Here is a 12,556-nt window from a genome sequence, read left to right as displayed (position 1 = left end):
GCTCTACGTGAGTCACTGTAAGTAGCTGTTCATAATTCAAGTGTGTCTGTGCTAACACCCACTCAGAAGACTAGTAACATCCTACATGTAAGAGGGAGATTGTCACTAGAAAAACAGTGACTACAAGATTGGTGTCTGATCTTGCAGCAGGCTAAGGGTCACAGCTCTTGGAAAAAAAAGTAAAGACATTATTTCAAGTAGCTGTCTTATAAATTTCAGAAAATAGGGATGTTCCTGAAGCATGAAGAGGATGAAGTCTGTGCTTTCGTCAGCTGAGCTTTAATACTGATGGGAGAGGTTTATCAGCCATATGGTAGCAGGCTAGCACACCTACTCACAGAAGAAGGATCCATGTAGCCATGTATAACCATAGAAGAACTTCAGCTCCTGTCATAGCTTTACAGCAGAATTTGGCTTAAAAGGAAGATCAATAAAAGTACAGGTTTCTTTTAACAAAATTTTCCTATTTAAAATGTGTTTTCCTCTATGATATTTCAGATAAGGCCTACTATAATCATTAAAATAACTTATACTAAATCTGTAAGTAGTATTTGCTCTCTTTAAAATTACTGAGCAGATGGACATCACCATCTGCAACCAGAGTTTGCTCAAGTCCAAAAGCAGATTTCAACATGAGAAGTCTCTTGTGCAGGTAGAAAACGATTACTTTTTTCACTCTGTCTCAAGATAGCACATTCCAAATCCCTAAAGCTGACCAGGACCTAAAGGTTAGCAGCTTGGTTCTTCCTCTATTCAAGTCAGAACAACAAGAACAACAAGCACAAGGACAGCTACTAGTTCCAAAGCCTTAGACAGCTCAGTTACCAAAATAATCCCTTCAGTCCACAGATGATACAACCATTTGAAACAGGAAACATGGTGGATTTGGTTTTACGTATTTCAGTGCATTTACATTAATTAAAACCACCTTAATATTAGAACACTCTACATTTCCATCTTAAGCCTTCAGTTGAATGGCAAGTGTAAAATACCATCATTAAACTGCACATGTAACCGTAACAAGATAGGAATTTGGAAAACATACACAAAAGTATTACATAATTGCATATGTTTATCTACCTGGTTAGCAAGAAAAGTGCCAGACTAAAAGCAATGGCTATACATAATTACAGTCAACTCATTTTAATGGACAACAACTGTTGAAGAAACAATATTTCTTTTACATCTTTTTTGGTATTTATTCAATACCTTTGTGCCTACCTTTTTTAATGAAAGATTTCATGCATATTAAGTGACTATTGAAATGAGTGTTTTAAATCGTATTATAGAGATTTAAAAAGTGATTTAAATCATTTATAGACTTTCAGCATCCATACGGAAAGAAATAATTTAATGCATTAATATGCTGTAGAGCATGTTTAATTTGGGGAAGCAATATTGACCCATTGTACGAATGATTCATCTTTGCCAAGTAAGGTTCATTTTGCTGTGGAACAGCACAGGTGCTGAAAATCAATTCCAGTAAAGGCAATTTTCTCTTGAAAACAAGGCGGACTAGTAACAACAGAGGGGAAGAACATTTCTAAATTAAACCACAAGTATTTGCCCTCTCCACCCAGATCCCAGGAGCACGTCACACAGCACACCACCATTATTTCCAATGACGTGGCAAACCATAACTAGTGAGCGTGTTTGTGTAGCCTTGTAAATTCACATATGCAACATATCCAGCAGATCCCCCTTAAAAAAAAAAAACGTCTGCCTTCCTGATATTTTAAACTATAACAAGTACATCATTTGCTTTGTGATCCTTCTTATCTTTCAGTTATGCAACTTGGGTGTGAGGGTGAGAGACATAATTTAGCAATAGATACATCATCCATGAGGCATGTTTTGTAAATAAGCCTGTCATTTATGTTTGTAAGGTACAAGTCATCATAATGTTCAGTTTCTCCCCACCTCTCATGCTGGTAATAGGACAGTATGATTAAAGAATAAAGCCACTATTCATCATAATAATATGAAGCTGATAATACCTACTTCCCAAAACCAGATTAGGGGAAAGCAGGGGCAGGACAGCAACCGACACACAAACCCAACTAGCCCTTACAAGCTGTGGAAGAGGTTTTGCTTCAGCAGCGACAGGCCTCCGGCTGCGCGTGCAGCTCCCAGGAGGTGAAGCCCGGCACAGCCAGTGAGGGGCCACTGCTCCAACACAGCTGTCTGGGAGGGACCCGACCTGTCCTCGGTTTCACTTCCTAGGAAGCAAAACCTTCCCTTCCAGCGCTGTTTCTCAAGACATCTCCCATATCTCTTGAGGCATCCTTCTCACTTCCAGGATTCAAAAGAAAGGAGTTATAAGGCATGAATTTTAACACAGAATCCCATGAACAAACACACACACACATGCATGTAAATACAGTGTGTACAGTGACACTTCTGTCAAACAAACTTACGCCACACAGACTAAGCTATCGCTGGCAATCTGTCCCCTCACATGCACCTACTCGGAAAGGAGGCGATACCCAGGGGAGCAGGGCACTGCCACCTGACAAAAAGTTCAAAGGTACGCTTCCACGAACCAGCAAAACAGGGTGGGCACACACCCACCCAGGTAGCCATGGTGTTCTGAACCGAATTACAGCTCAGCGGGAGTTTTCAACACCATCGCACTGGGAAGCAGAAGCGACCCAGCCGGCCTCCACCAGAACGCCGCCACCTCCCCGGCGCGCAGCGGACCCACGCCCGCGCCCATCGCCGCAGCCCAGGGCCTCCGTCCCTCCTCCCCACCGCGGCCTCGGCCCGGCCGCTGCACCTGTCCCGCCGCGCCCCGGGAAGCGATTGCCGGCCCCGCCACCGCCGCCGCGCCCCGGCAGCGGCCCCCGAGCCCTCCGCGAACGGCGGCAGCCCCGGGGCGGGCGCACCCGCCCGGCCGGCCACCCGCCGCGAAAGGCAGAGGCCTGGGCAGCCTGCAAGGCACGGCCGGGCAGCCCCCGCCCGGCCCCGCTACCCCCCGCCCGGCCGCGGCCTGCAGGCGAGGCCGGCGGCCGTCTCCCTGGCGCCCGCCGGGGCCTGCCGCGCCGCCTACCCGGGCTCTTGAGGTTGTAGCGGGCCTCCATGGCAGCGGGCACGGCTCGCCCCCTCCGCGGCGTCTCCGGTAGCGGGGGCCGGAGAGGAGAAAGGCCGGGGCCGGCCCGGCCCAGCCCAGCCCAGCCCGCCTCGGCTCGCTTCGCCTCGGGAAACTCCCCCGACGTGGCAGCGGCAGCCCCGCCGTGACCGCGGAGGGAGGCACCTGCCGCGCCGGCACCGCCCCCGGGCCCTCGCCGTCCCCGCCCCGCGGCCTGGCCCCGCGGGGCGGCCCTCGGCAGGGCCCGCCCAGGCCGGGCCCGGAGCAGGCCGCGCAGGCGGGGGCGGGCGGCCGAGGCACGGGAGGCCGAGGCAGGGCACGGCTGCCGGTGAATATTCGTACGGTTGCGTTGCACAAATTAAAATTCGCAGGCTGCCCGCCCTTCTCTCTCGTAGGGTGGAAGAAGCAGCCAGTTTCCAGCAGCGGTGGGTGACACTCGGGCCCCACAGCAGAACCGCGACTCCAGGCGCAGCCGGGATGGAACGTGATGCTGCAACCACTAGGCCACGGTTCTGCCGTGGTGGCTGCAATAGTGAAAATGCCCCCTGCGTCCCCGTCTCCTATCTGTCTTGAACCGCAGAGGGCATGGGGTGAGGTGCCTCAAGACCTCATAGCACGAGTAGATCGGTTTGAAAACGGGGGGCTTCAAAAAGGGGCTTCCAGGACCCCGCAGACCCACCGACACCCTGCCCAAAAGGCTTAACCATACTGTAAGACTTAGTAGCATCTTGTTTATTGGTTTTCAGGATCATGAAAGACGGAAATGGTGTCATACACCAATGATTGTTACTTTAGGCAAGAATTATCAGCAAGAGCTTGACTTGATGGGGGGATCACGTTTTCCTTGTCACAATGCCAGAGGAACATTTGTTTGCATCTACAACTTCGGTTTCTCTGCTGCCTGGTACACTTGGGATAGCACTTTTAGGAATTTATAGCTAAGGAAATACATAAATTACAGTGGTCATAATCTCAGCAGTCTCAGTTTCCCTTTAATTCAGTACAAGCCATAAATAAGAAACATGTCTGAGCTCTTACGTGCTTGTCTTCAACAGCATAAGCTTGAAACTCTTGTCTCTAGCTCATGAATTGTCCTTAATTTCATCTACATTACTTTTATATTCTTCCTAATCATCTTTTAAAAAATATTTTTTTCATATTTTGATGTCTTAGTTCTCTTTTCCTCTTTCCTGTAAAAAGGAAGATCACTTTGCCCCTTTGAAAATTTAGCAGCAATGGAAAACAGTTGTAAACAAAAACATTTGAGTAGGTATATTTTTTTCACCTCCTCGTGTTCTCAGAATTGTAAAACAAGGTGTTACTCTTCCTTTTCCTGTTCTGTTGCACAGTGATGTTGTGGTAACAGCAATAAATAAATAAAGCAACTTTACTCCACCTTAACAAGCAGCTGAATTTTCAAAGGGGCAAAGTGATCTTCCTTTTTACAGGACAAAGCACTACGAATAATGTAAAGCATAAATAACGTATATAGCAGAAGGGAAGGGATGGCGTCAGACCTTGGAGTTCCCTCTTACACCAAAAGCACCCCAGGGTACATTGAATGGCCAACAACTCTTGATGACATCTCAGCATTTCTGGTTAGCATCGGCTGATCTGACTGCTTGAGATGGTGAGTTGCAGGCACTGGGTGTCATGTTTGCAAACTATTTTACTATTTTGGTCATTCTTAGCAGGTATGTCCCGTCTTTCCTTGTTTGCCGGAACCATCTTGCTGTGCAGCGTGAGAAGGGCTCTGGGACCATCTGTGGCTAAATCTTGCCCTTCCCCAAAGTAGGAGAGCAGTATTTTGCATTTGGAAATCTGGATTTCCATGTAAAAAGTTCTGGGACCTATTTTGATAGAAGATAATTTGAAAAATGGTATTATAATGTGAATGATGGCATGAATCGAGACGTGATAGTTATTATGAACTAGTTAAGAGTAATGTGGAATTCAGCTTTCTCTTCTGGGCTCTGGCGTTTGACCCTGGCCACACTTACAATGTCATTTTACGTAGTTCAAGGAGGAAGCACCTGCAGTTAACATGAAACTTGGGCTTTTAGCTAAAAAAAGAAACACACAGCCACTGTAACTACATGACAGCAAAGCACTATTGAAAATAAGCTGAATAGACTTAAATTTTAACTAACAGAAATTCACTGACAGGACGTATACATTTTCCCCATTTAAGTAAGCTACATTGTGGCCTGGCTGGGTGCTGGGGTAATTGCCACGTGAAATTGTGCAGAGCTAGCAGCACAAGACTGCTTTCGTTTTCAGCTGTATTATTAGTCAAAAGTCGGAGCTGCAGGAGTTGAATGCTGCCAGATGCAACCGCCGATTCCTGTGAGGTAGTCAGCGTACGGGTAGAAACCTGGGGAGTAATTCCCAGCCCCTCATGTCAGCAGCTGCTCGGGGCAGAGGAGGAGCAGGCACTGCAGAGCTCTTGCACAGTCAGTGTTGCCAGTCCGGAGTGGCAGCCTCCCTCCTCTTCCTGCCTCTGGTCAAAAATGCACTTTGGATTTGTGTTTTCATCTGCCTTTTGTGTAGACTTTTGCACGGAGAAGCCATTTTGTGCTAGAACTTGTGTGGTTTTAAAACCCAACGCCAAATATAGTAGCAAAATTGCAGTCAAATCCTACATGCTGGCAGCACTTCGTGTAGCTTGTGTATCCTGTCATATGATCTAACTTGGTGAAAAATAAACATGCTCAGCTGAAGCATATAGAAACTGAAAGTTTGCCTGAACACTGCTGCAACAAAGATTTCGTTATTTAATACCACACTGAATCCTTGCAGAAAGATTTTGTACAACTTCACCAAATTGGTTGCAGGACAGCAAGAATCATTGACCATCAAAGTATTAAAAATTGTGTGGCTTTAGGAAGTGTTTTACATTGAAGTAAGGCTTCAGTCTGACCAAAAAAAAACCCCTAATAATTTCTAATTTCTAGTTTCCAAGAAGATATTTTTGCTCATGTTTCTATGTACTTATCTGCAGTTGTGGTATACTGATTTTTTTTTTTCTTTTGGATGAGAACAGGGATTGATACAGCCGCCTAGCTTCAGAGCAAAGGAGCATAAAGGCCCCTCTGTTGCAAAAAATATTACAAAATTAATGACAATCATAAGGTCTGATAAAATGCATAATTCTTCAATTACAGCCATTTCTACTGTGAAAGAAAGGCCAAATCAGAGTAAACATATGGGCAGAGTTCCACTGGACAATTGCAGACTATGGATATACATTTCTGAGCTGATTACCAGAGGCTCACGTTATAGCTAATGGAGAGAACCAGGAGCTTTTACAGCAGAGTTCATCTTGCCTGGAATAGATGTTAGCTGTAGATCCAACAAATCATGCTTTAACAGTTCCTGGATTTCTCCATTAGCTGCAAAGGGGGATTAGGCGAAGTCGTCTATGTTCTAGACCATCCTAGTTAGGTATTTTCCTATGGATGTTGTATTGGGTTTGCGTGGCAAGGTTTTGGTAGTGGGGGGGCTACAGGGGTGGCTTCTGTGAGAAGCTGCTAGAAGCTTCCCCTGTGTCCGATAATGCCAGCGGGTTCCAAGACGGACCCGCTGCCGGTCAAGGCCGAGCCCATCAGCAACAGTGGTAGTGCCTCTGGGATAACATATTTAAGAAAGGGAAAAGAAGTTGCAGGGGAGTTGCAGTTGCAGCCAGAGAGAGGAGTGAGAATATGTGAGAGGAACAACTCTGCAGACACCAAGGTCAGGGAAGAAGGAGGGGGAGGAGGTGCTCCAGGCACCAGAGCAGAGATTCCCTTGCAGCCCATGGTGAACACCATGGTGAGGCAGGCTGTTCCCCTGCAGCCCATGGAGGTCCACGGTGGAGCAGATATCCACCTGCAGCCGGTGGAGGACCCCACACCAGAGCAGGTGGATGCACCCAAAGGAGGCTGTGACCCCATGGGAAGCCTGTGCTGGAGCAGGCTCCTGGCAGGACCTGTGGACTCACGGATAGAGCGGAGCCTGCGCTGGAGCAGGTTTGCTGGCAGGACTTGTGATCCCATCGGGGACCCACGCTGGAGCAGTCTGTTCCTGAAGGACTGCACCCCACGGAAGGCACCCACACTGGAGCAGTTCAGGAAGAACTGCAGCCCGTGGGAAGGACTCATGTTGGAGAAGTTCGTGAAGGACTGTCTCCCATGGGAGGGACCCCACGCTGGAGCAGGGGAAGAGTGTGAGGAGTCCTCCCCCTGAGGAGGAAGGAGCGGCAGAAACATGTGATGAACTGACCCAAACCCCCATTCCCCCATGCGCTGCTCGGGGCAGGGGGAGGAGGTAGAGAAAATCAGGAGTAAAGTTAAGCCCAGGAAGAAGGGAGGGGTGGGGGAAGGTGTTTTTAAGATTTGGTTTTATTTCTCATTATCCTGCTCTGATTTGACTAGTAATAAATTAAACTAATTTTCCCCAAGTCGAGTCTGTTTTGCCCGTGACGGTAATTGGTGAGTGATCTCCCTGTCCTTATCTTGACCCACGAGCCTTTCGTTTTATTTTCTCTCCCCTGTCCAGTTGAGGAGGGGGAGTGATAGAGAGGCTTTGGTGGGCACCTGGCATCCAGCCAGGGTCAACCCATCACAGATGTATAGCTGCACCTGATACATGTAGCTCTCTCTATCGGATACAAATGTATCATGCATTTCCCCTCAGTTTCAAAGAATTACAAACATTTCAGTCGATAGAGCCTCTTAATTTTAACAGTAAGACTCTTGATGAACTGACTTTACAGGTCCAAGAGCGGAGCTCAGCAGGTAGGAATGGGAATCACAGAGTTCAGCCTGCGGAGCTGGGGGGATGGACACCAAGAAGCCTCCAGCAGGAGCCCCCAAAGAGGGAGTTACTCCTGAAACCTCCCCTTTCTCTTGGAGGCAGGACACTTGTGTGGCGCAGGGGTTCCGTTTTTGCATTTGGGTCTCGTACATCAGTGTATATTCTTGCAGCTCTCAGGGAATTAAGCTAGGTAATGTGACATTGAGCTATTATTTATTTCTCTGTGCAGGTCATATAATTGTGTGAGGTAAGGTACATTTCAGCAGTGTATACTATATGTTAAGTGATTACCTAAAGTCAGTTCAGAGTGGGGTTTGTATGCTCTGTAGGCTGTCTTATAAACTCAGCTACAAATCACTTCTGGAGGTTTGAGATCACAAAAGCTTACGAAAATACAATAGTTCTTTGTACAAAGCATTCACACCCTGCTTTCACCAATTCACAAAATGTAGAGTGGTTTGCTTCATTTATAATGCTACCCTTTCAATACAGACAGTTGGCTGCAGAATTAAACTCTAATGGAATTAAGGAATCTAATATTAATATGCCTACATTATCAGTGGGAACAGACATGACTCACTTGGAAGAGAAATCATTGTTGTACTCATTGGTGACTAATACAGTCTCAGCTTTTAAAATCCTTTATGTGAATTCAGACGTGGTAAATCTGGATTCAACAAGTGCACCTCCTCCTCATGGATAAAAACAAGCTCGGCATTGTGTAACCAATGCCCTGTAGCAATTGCACAGATGCATGGTGCTTCTCAGGAAAGCGATTACTGTCTTTTCTTCAAGCTTAGTTCTAAAGCAACCGTCTCACAAAATGGGTGGCTTTGCCAGCTGACTTTTAATTAGCATTATTTCAAAAATGGAAGAAAGAGAATGGGGGAAGAAGTTACCCGATTGCTCTAACTGCCCAAGCAAGTGAGTGCCTAATCTAGACCTTCAGTGCAGAGTTTGTGGAACATCTTGCAGTAGTCCACACTATGTGAAATCAAAATAAAGGTACATACTTTTCACCTTTTTTTTCCCCCGGAAGAATGGCAAGAGTCACACCAGCCACTTGACTCACACCCCTCTGGCATCATCGTTGTAATAGTTCAGATGGTTTCCTGGTTCAGAAGAAATGTGCAAAGGCACAAGTCAAAGCTGAAGCTGCTGTCCGAGTGACAGCTGTTTGTGACTCCGGACTTCCCTGATCTAGTTACTCTATCTTTAGCAACTACAGATAACGGCAGAAATTTTCTCTGGTGCATATTCTTTACCGTGCAAATAGCAGAGCGCGCTAGGTAATTGGAGAGTAGTTGTGAACTACTACAATTAAAAATTAGTTTGCTCCTGTGCCACTATTTAGGGAGAAAATACCAGGCATAGTCTTTGACTCATGCAGCCAGTTTTTCATGATCCTCCCTCTTCAGGGCTTCAGGCCCCAGGTTTTCTTTTCGTCACTTTTTCCTTATGTGAGTTGCTCCCCATGCCCTTTCACTTTAACTTACTCCCATAAGCTTCCTTCTGGGAAGGGAGTATCTGTCTTCACAATTACACGGCAGCCAGAGGGAAAGCAGTCAGGATTACATCTGTTGGACTGCCATCAAGCAGTCTTTCCACCCCATCCATTCCAAAAATGTTACTCATGACTAATGTGAACTTGCGTGTACCTGCTTGCGTACAGCTGCTTGCATACAGCTCCTACTGACTCAGCAATGGGAATAAAGGATTTACGAGCAGGCTCTTAATTTAAAGCTCCTCAAAAAGTGTTTTACAATCGGTGCAAGGATGATTAAAGCTTACTGTGTCATTAACCAAGATATATTGAGTTATCAGTTGTCTCTGCCAGCCTCCTGTAGATATCTGGGACACCCAGGAGTTTCTCAGATGCTTAGTGGAAATCTAGGGCTTGATTCAACTGCACACACATAAGCATCTGATGCCATATGAGGTATCCAGACATCCATATGGAGCAGAAAGGTATGATATGGAATACTGGTGCCATTCTGAATGAATGAAGCAGTAGCTGAAGGCCAGGTGGAGTGCCTAGAGCACCTTCAATGACACAAGGGACCCATGTGGGCAACTGGACTAAACTGCTAATCACAACAGTCAAGAGAGCCCAGCAAGTGGCTCTGCTGACAGAACACGTCTACCCTCTGGCAAATAGCATTGCTCTCCGGGCTCCAGCCGACCGTACTAACCCCGACCTCCACTGCCTGCTAGCAAGTCACCTCCCTCTGCAGTTTCAGCTGCTTCGGCTGAAGCAGCCGAACAGCCCTGGTAGCGCCCAGCCCTGTAGCCTTGGTTCAGCATGCTCAGGGGATCACTATGCCATGAGAAAGGGCTGCACAGCAGAGCCAGACAAGATAAGGCAGAACTAGAGATGGAGGTAGGGTTGTTGAGATGAGGGCCAGGACAAAAACACCGATGTGAAAAGGTATAAAATGCTGGAAGGAAAAAGTGGAGAGTCAGAAGATGGCAGTTTGGTGACACTGGCCAGCAAAGACTCATCTGGTGTCTTGGAGGGGGAGGTGAACATGTTAATGCTTAGTCTAGTAGCTTGCTAGTCATAGCTACCTGTATTAACCAACAAATTATTACTTTACACTCTTAAATTGTGTATCTGCTTGTAGGGTTTTTTTGGCAGATGGTGAAAGGTGTCTAGCAAAGTGACTCACGGCGGTGCAGACTGGCAGGGGATGCAGGCTGCAGAGGGATTTTGTTATTCTGAAAGAGAAATAACAAAAGCTGAAGACAATTGTGCAGTCTGGTGTTGTTGTAACTATTCAAATTAGAGATTTATAGCTTGGATTTTATGGGGACTATTAATGGTAGCAATATAAAGAGGGGAGAGAAGAAGGGAACAAACTTCTCCCATTCTGAGGAACTTCAAAGAATTCACTCAGTTCATGGGAGCGCGAAGCTTTCACGGGAGAGGGTGCACTGAGAAAAGCAGGAAAGGCATTTATAATCTGTCAAGAGAACAGTAAATTTAAAGCCAATACTCAAGTTTCTGCATAATAAGCTTTAGGAAGAATTGCAGAACTTGGAATGACAACTGCTGCTTTATAGATAGAAAATGTGGAATTGAAATATGAAATGAAATTGCTGAAGGAACAGGACTGGAAACAGTGCTGAGCAAGGGGAACAGGACTGGTGGGAGTGAGCCGATTTGTGTGCCTCTGCTGCAGAGCCTGCATTCAGCACTTAGGATGTGAGACCAGACAGCTTGATGAATGGCATACTGGCAGTCGAAAGAAGTTCAAGCAGCTGCGAAGGGAGTATTGAAAGAGAAGCAATTTGTGGATCAGACCATGTGGCTCGCCAGAGGATGATTCAGTCTTTGAAAAGGGCACTGCAGAAAAGCAGAGCATGGTTCCACCTCTCAGTGCAGGGTTTAGAGACAAGATGTTGGCCCCTGGGACCTTTTGATTCGGCTCAATCCTTTTGATTTGGCTCTACTGGATTTCCCAGAAGGCACACCCCTGTTCTCTCTGTATACTGCTTTGCAAAAGGAGTTGAAACAGATTACATTTCCCATGGCTCAGATGGCTCTGGTGGTTACCAAAGTAGTCCTCAAAACTGATGCGGATGTGCATGAACCACAGGGGAAAATTCAATCAATAATTGACTTAACCTCAGAACAAGTAGGAATTGTATCACAGGTGTCAGGTCCCTTGAATGATACCACTGCAAAGTGGACAGTGGGGCTTCTAGAAACCCCAGGAGTGCTGGTTAAAGATTTTAACTTTATTGCTAGGACCTCCACCACTCCATCTGATCAGGCAGTTTTATCAGCAGCATTAGAGGAAGCCCAGCTGCAAAAGAACTCACAGCGTTGGGTGTGAAGGACTCTGAAAGCATTACTGGCTCCCAAACTGTTGCATGGTTGTTTTATCTGGAATAACAGAAAGCTGAGCAAGGACTAGGGCAGTATTTACCAAGGAAGCATGCACTAGGTATGACACTCTAGTTTTGTGTGGGAAGGAGCAAGGAGGCAGCCCAATTAGGATGACCAAGAACATAAACTTGCAGTGATGAATGGATTGGTACTGGCTGAGTGGACACCTACCTGACACATAAACACCTACATGCAAACATGAGTTCACCTGGTCAGAAACTTGCAGTGCTGATAAGAAAGTGAGTTAGGACTATCACATTCCCTGATGCTAGCACTCTCAGGTAACTGGCATGCTCACCAAAACTTATACCCCTTTTCATTGACAAGCTGAGGTTCCTCTTGGACATAGTCAGGCTGTTTGCTCTCCCTGCGCTGAGCAGAGGCTCCAGAACATCGCTGCTCTCTCGCTTTAGAAATCCATTTCTGATTTCCAATGTGAACGTGTTCATGCCTGGTTTATACTTACATTTGTACCACTGCTACCATTTAGTTCAGCGGAGTTCAGAATGGCTTTTAGTTCACACTTAGTGGAGATTAAAACCTATATAAAGGGTAAATCCTGCTATAATAGCAAAGGCAGCTCTGATACTGTCTTGTTAAGTCACTGCCGGGGCACTACTATGTGGGCCTTTGAGGACTTTGGTGCAACTGAGCTCGCCCAGACCACCTCACCGTGGTTCAACGTACATGCATGCATCTTGTTGTGATAAGCCCATCATCTTTTCTTAGCCTGCCTTTTGTGAAAGAAGGCAGCTTGGAATACACTGTGAAATGTTCTGGCC

The 12,556-nt window shown here is 46.5% G+C and overlaps 1 protein-coding gene across 2 annotated transcripts in view; it reads right to left on the bottom strand.

Moving 5' to 3' along the window:
• Window positions 1-3,121, bottom strand: part of UBE2J1 (ubiquitin conjugating enzyme E2 J1) — a 32,083-nt gene extending 28,962 nt beyond the window's left edge. For both annotated transcript variants that reach the window (XM_050894144.1, XM_050894146.1), the window contains exon 1: window positions 3,050-3,121. In XM_050894144.1, the coding sequence (XP_050750101.1) occupies window positions 3,050-3,080 (31 nt within the window). In that variant the 5' untranslated portion in view covers window positions 3,081-3,121. The remainder of the gene's footprint in view (window positions 1-3,049) is intronic.
• Window positions 3,122-12,556: the final 9,435 nt, after the last annotated feature.

This window comes from Gymnogyps californianus, chromosome 3 (genome assembly GCF_018139145.2).
Source record: "Gymnogyps californianus isolate 813 chromosome 3, ASM1813914v2, whole genome shotgun sequence".
NCBI lineage: Eukaryota > Metazoa > Chordata > Aves > Accipitriformes > Cathartidae > Gymnogyps > Gymnogyps californianus.
Note: the sequence above shows the minus strand (reverse complement) of the source record. Positions and strands in the feature narration are given on the sequence as shown.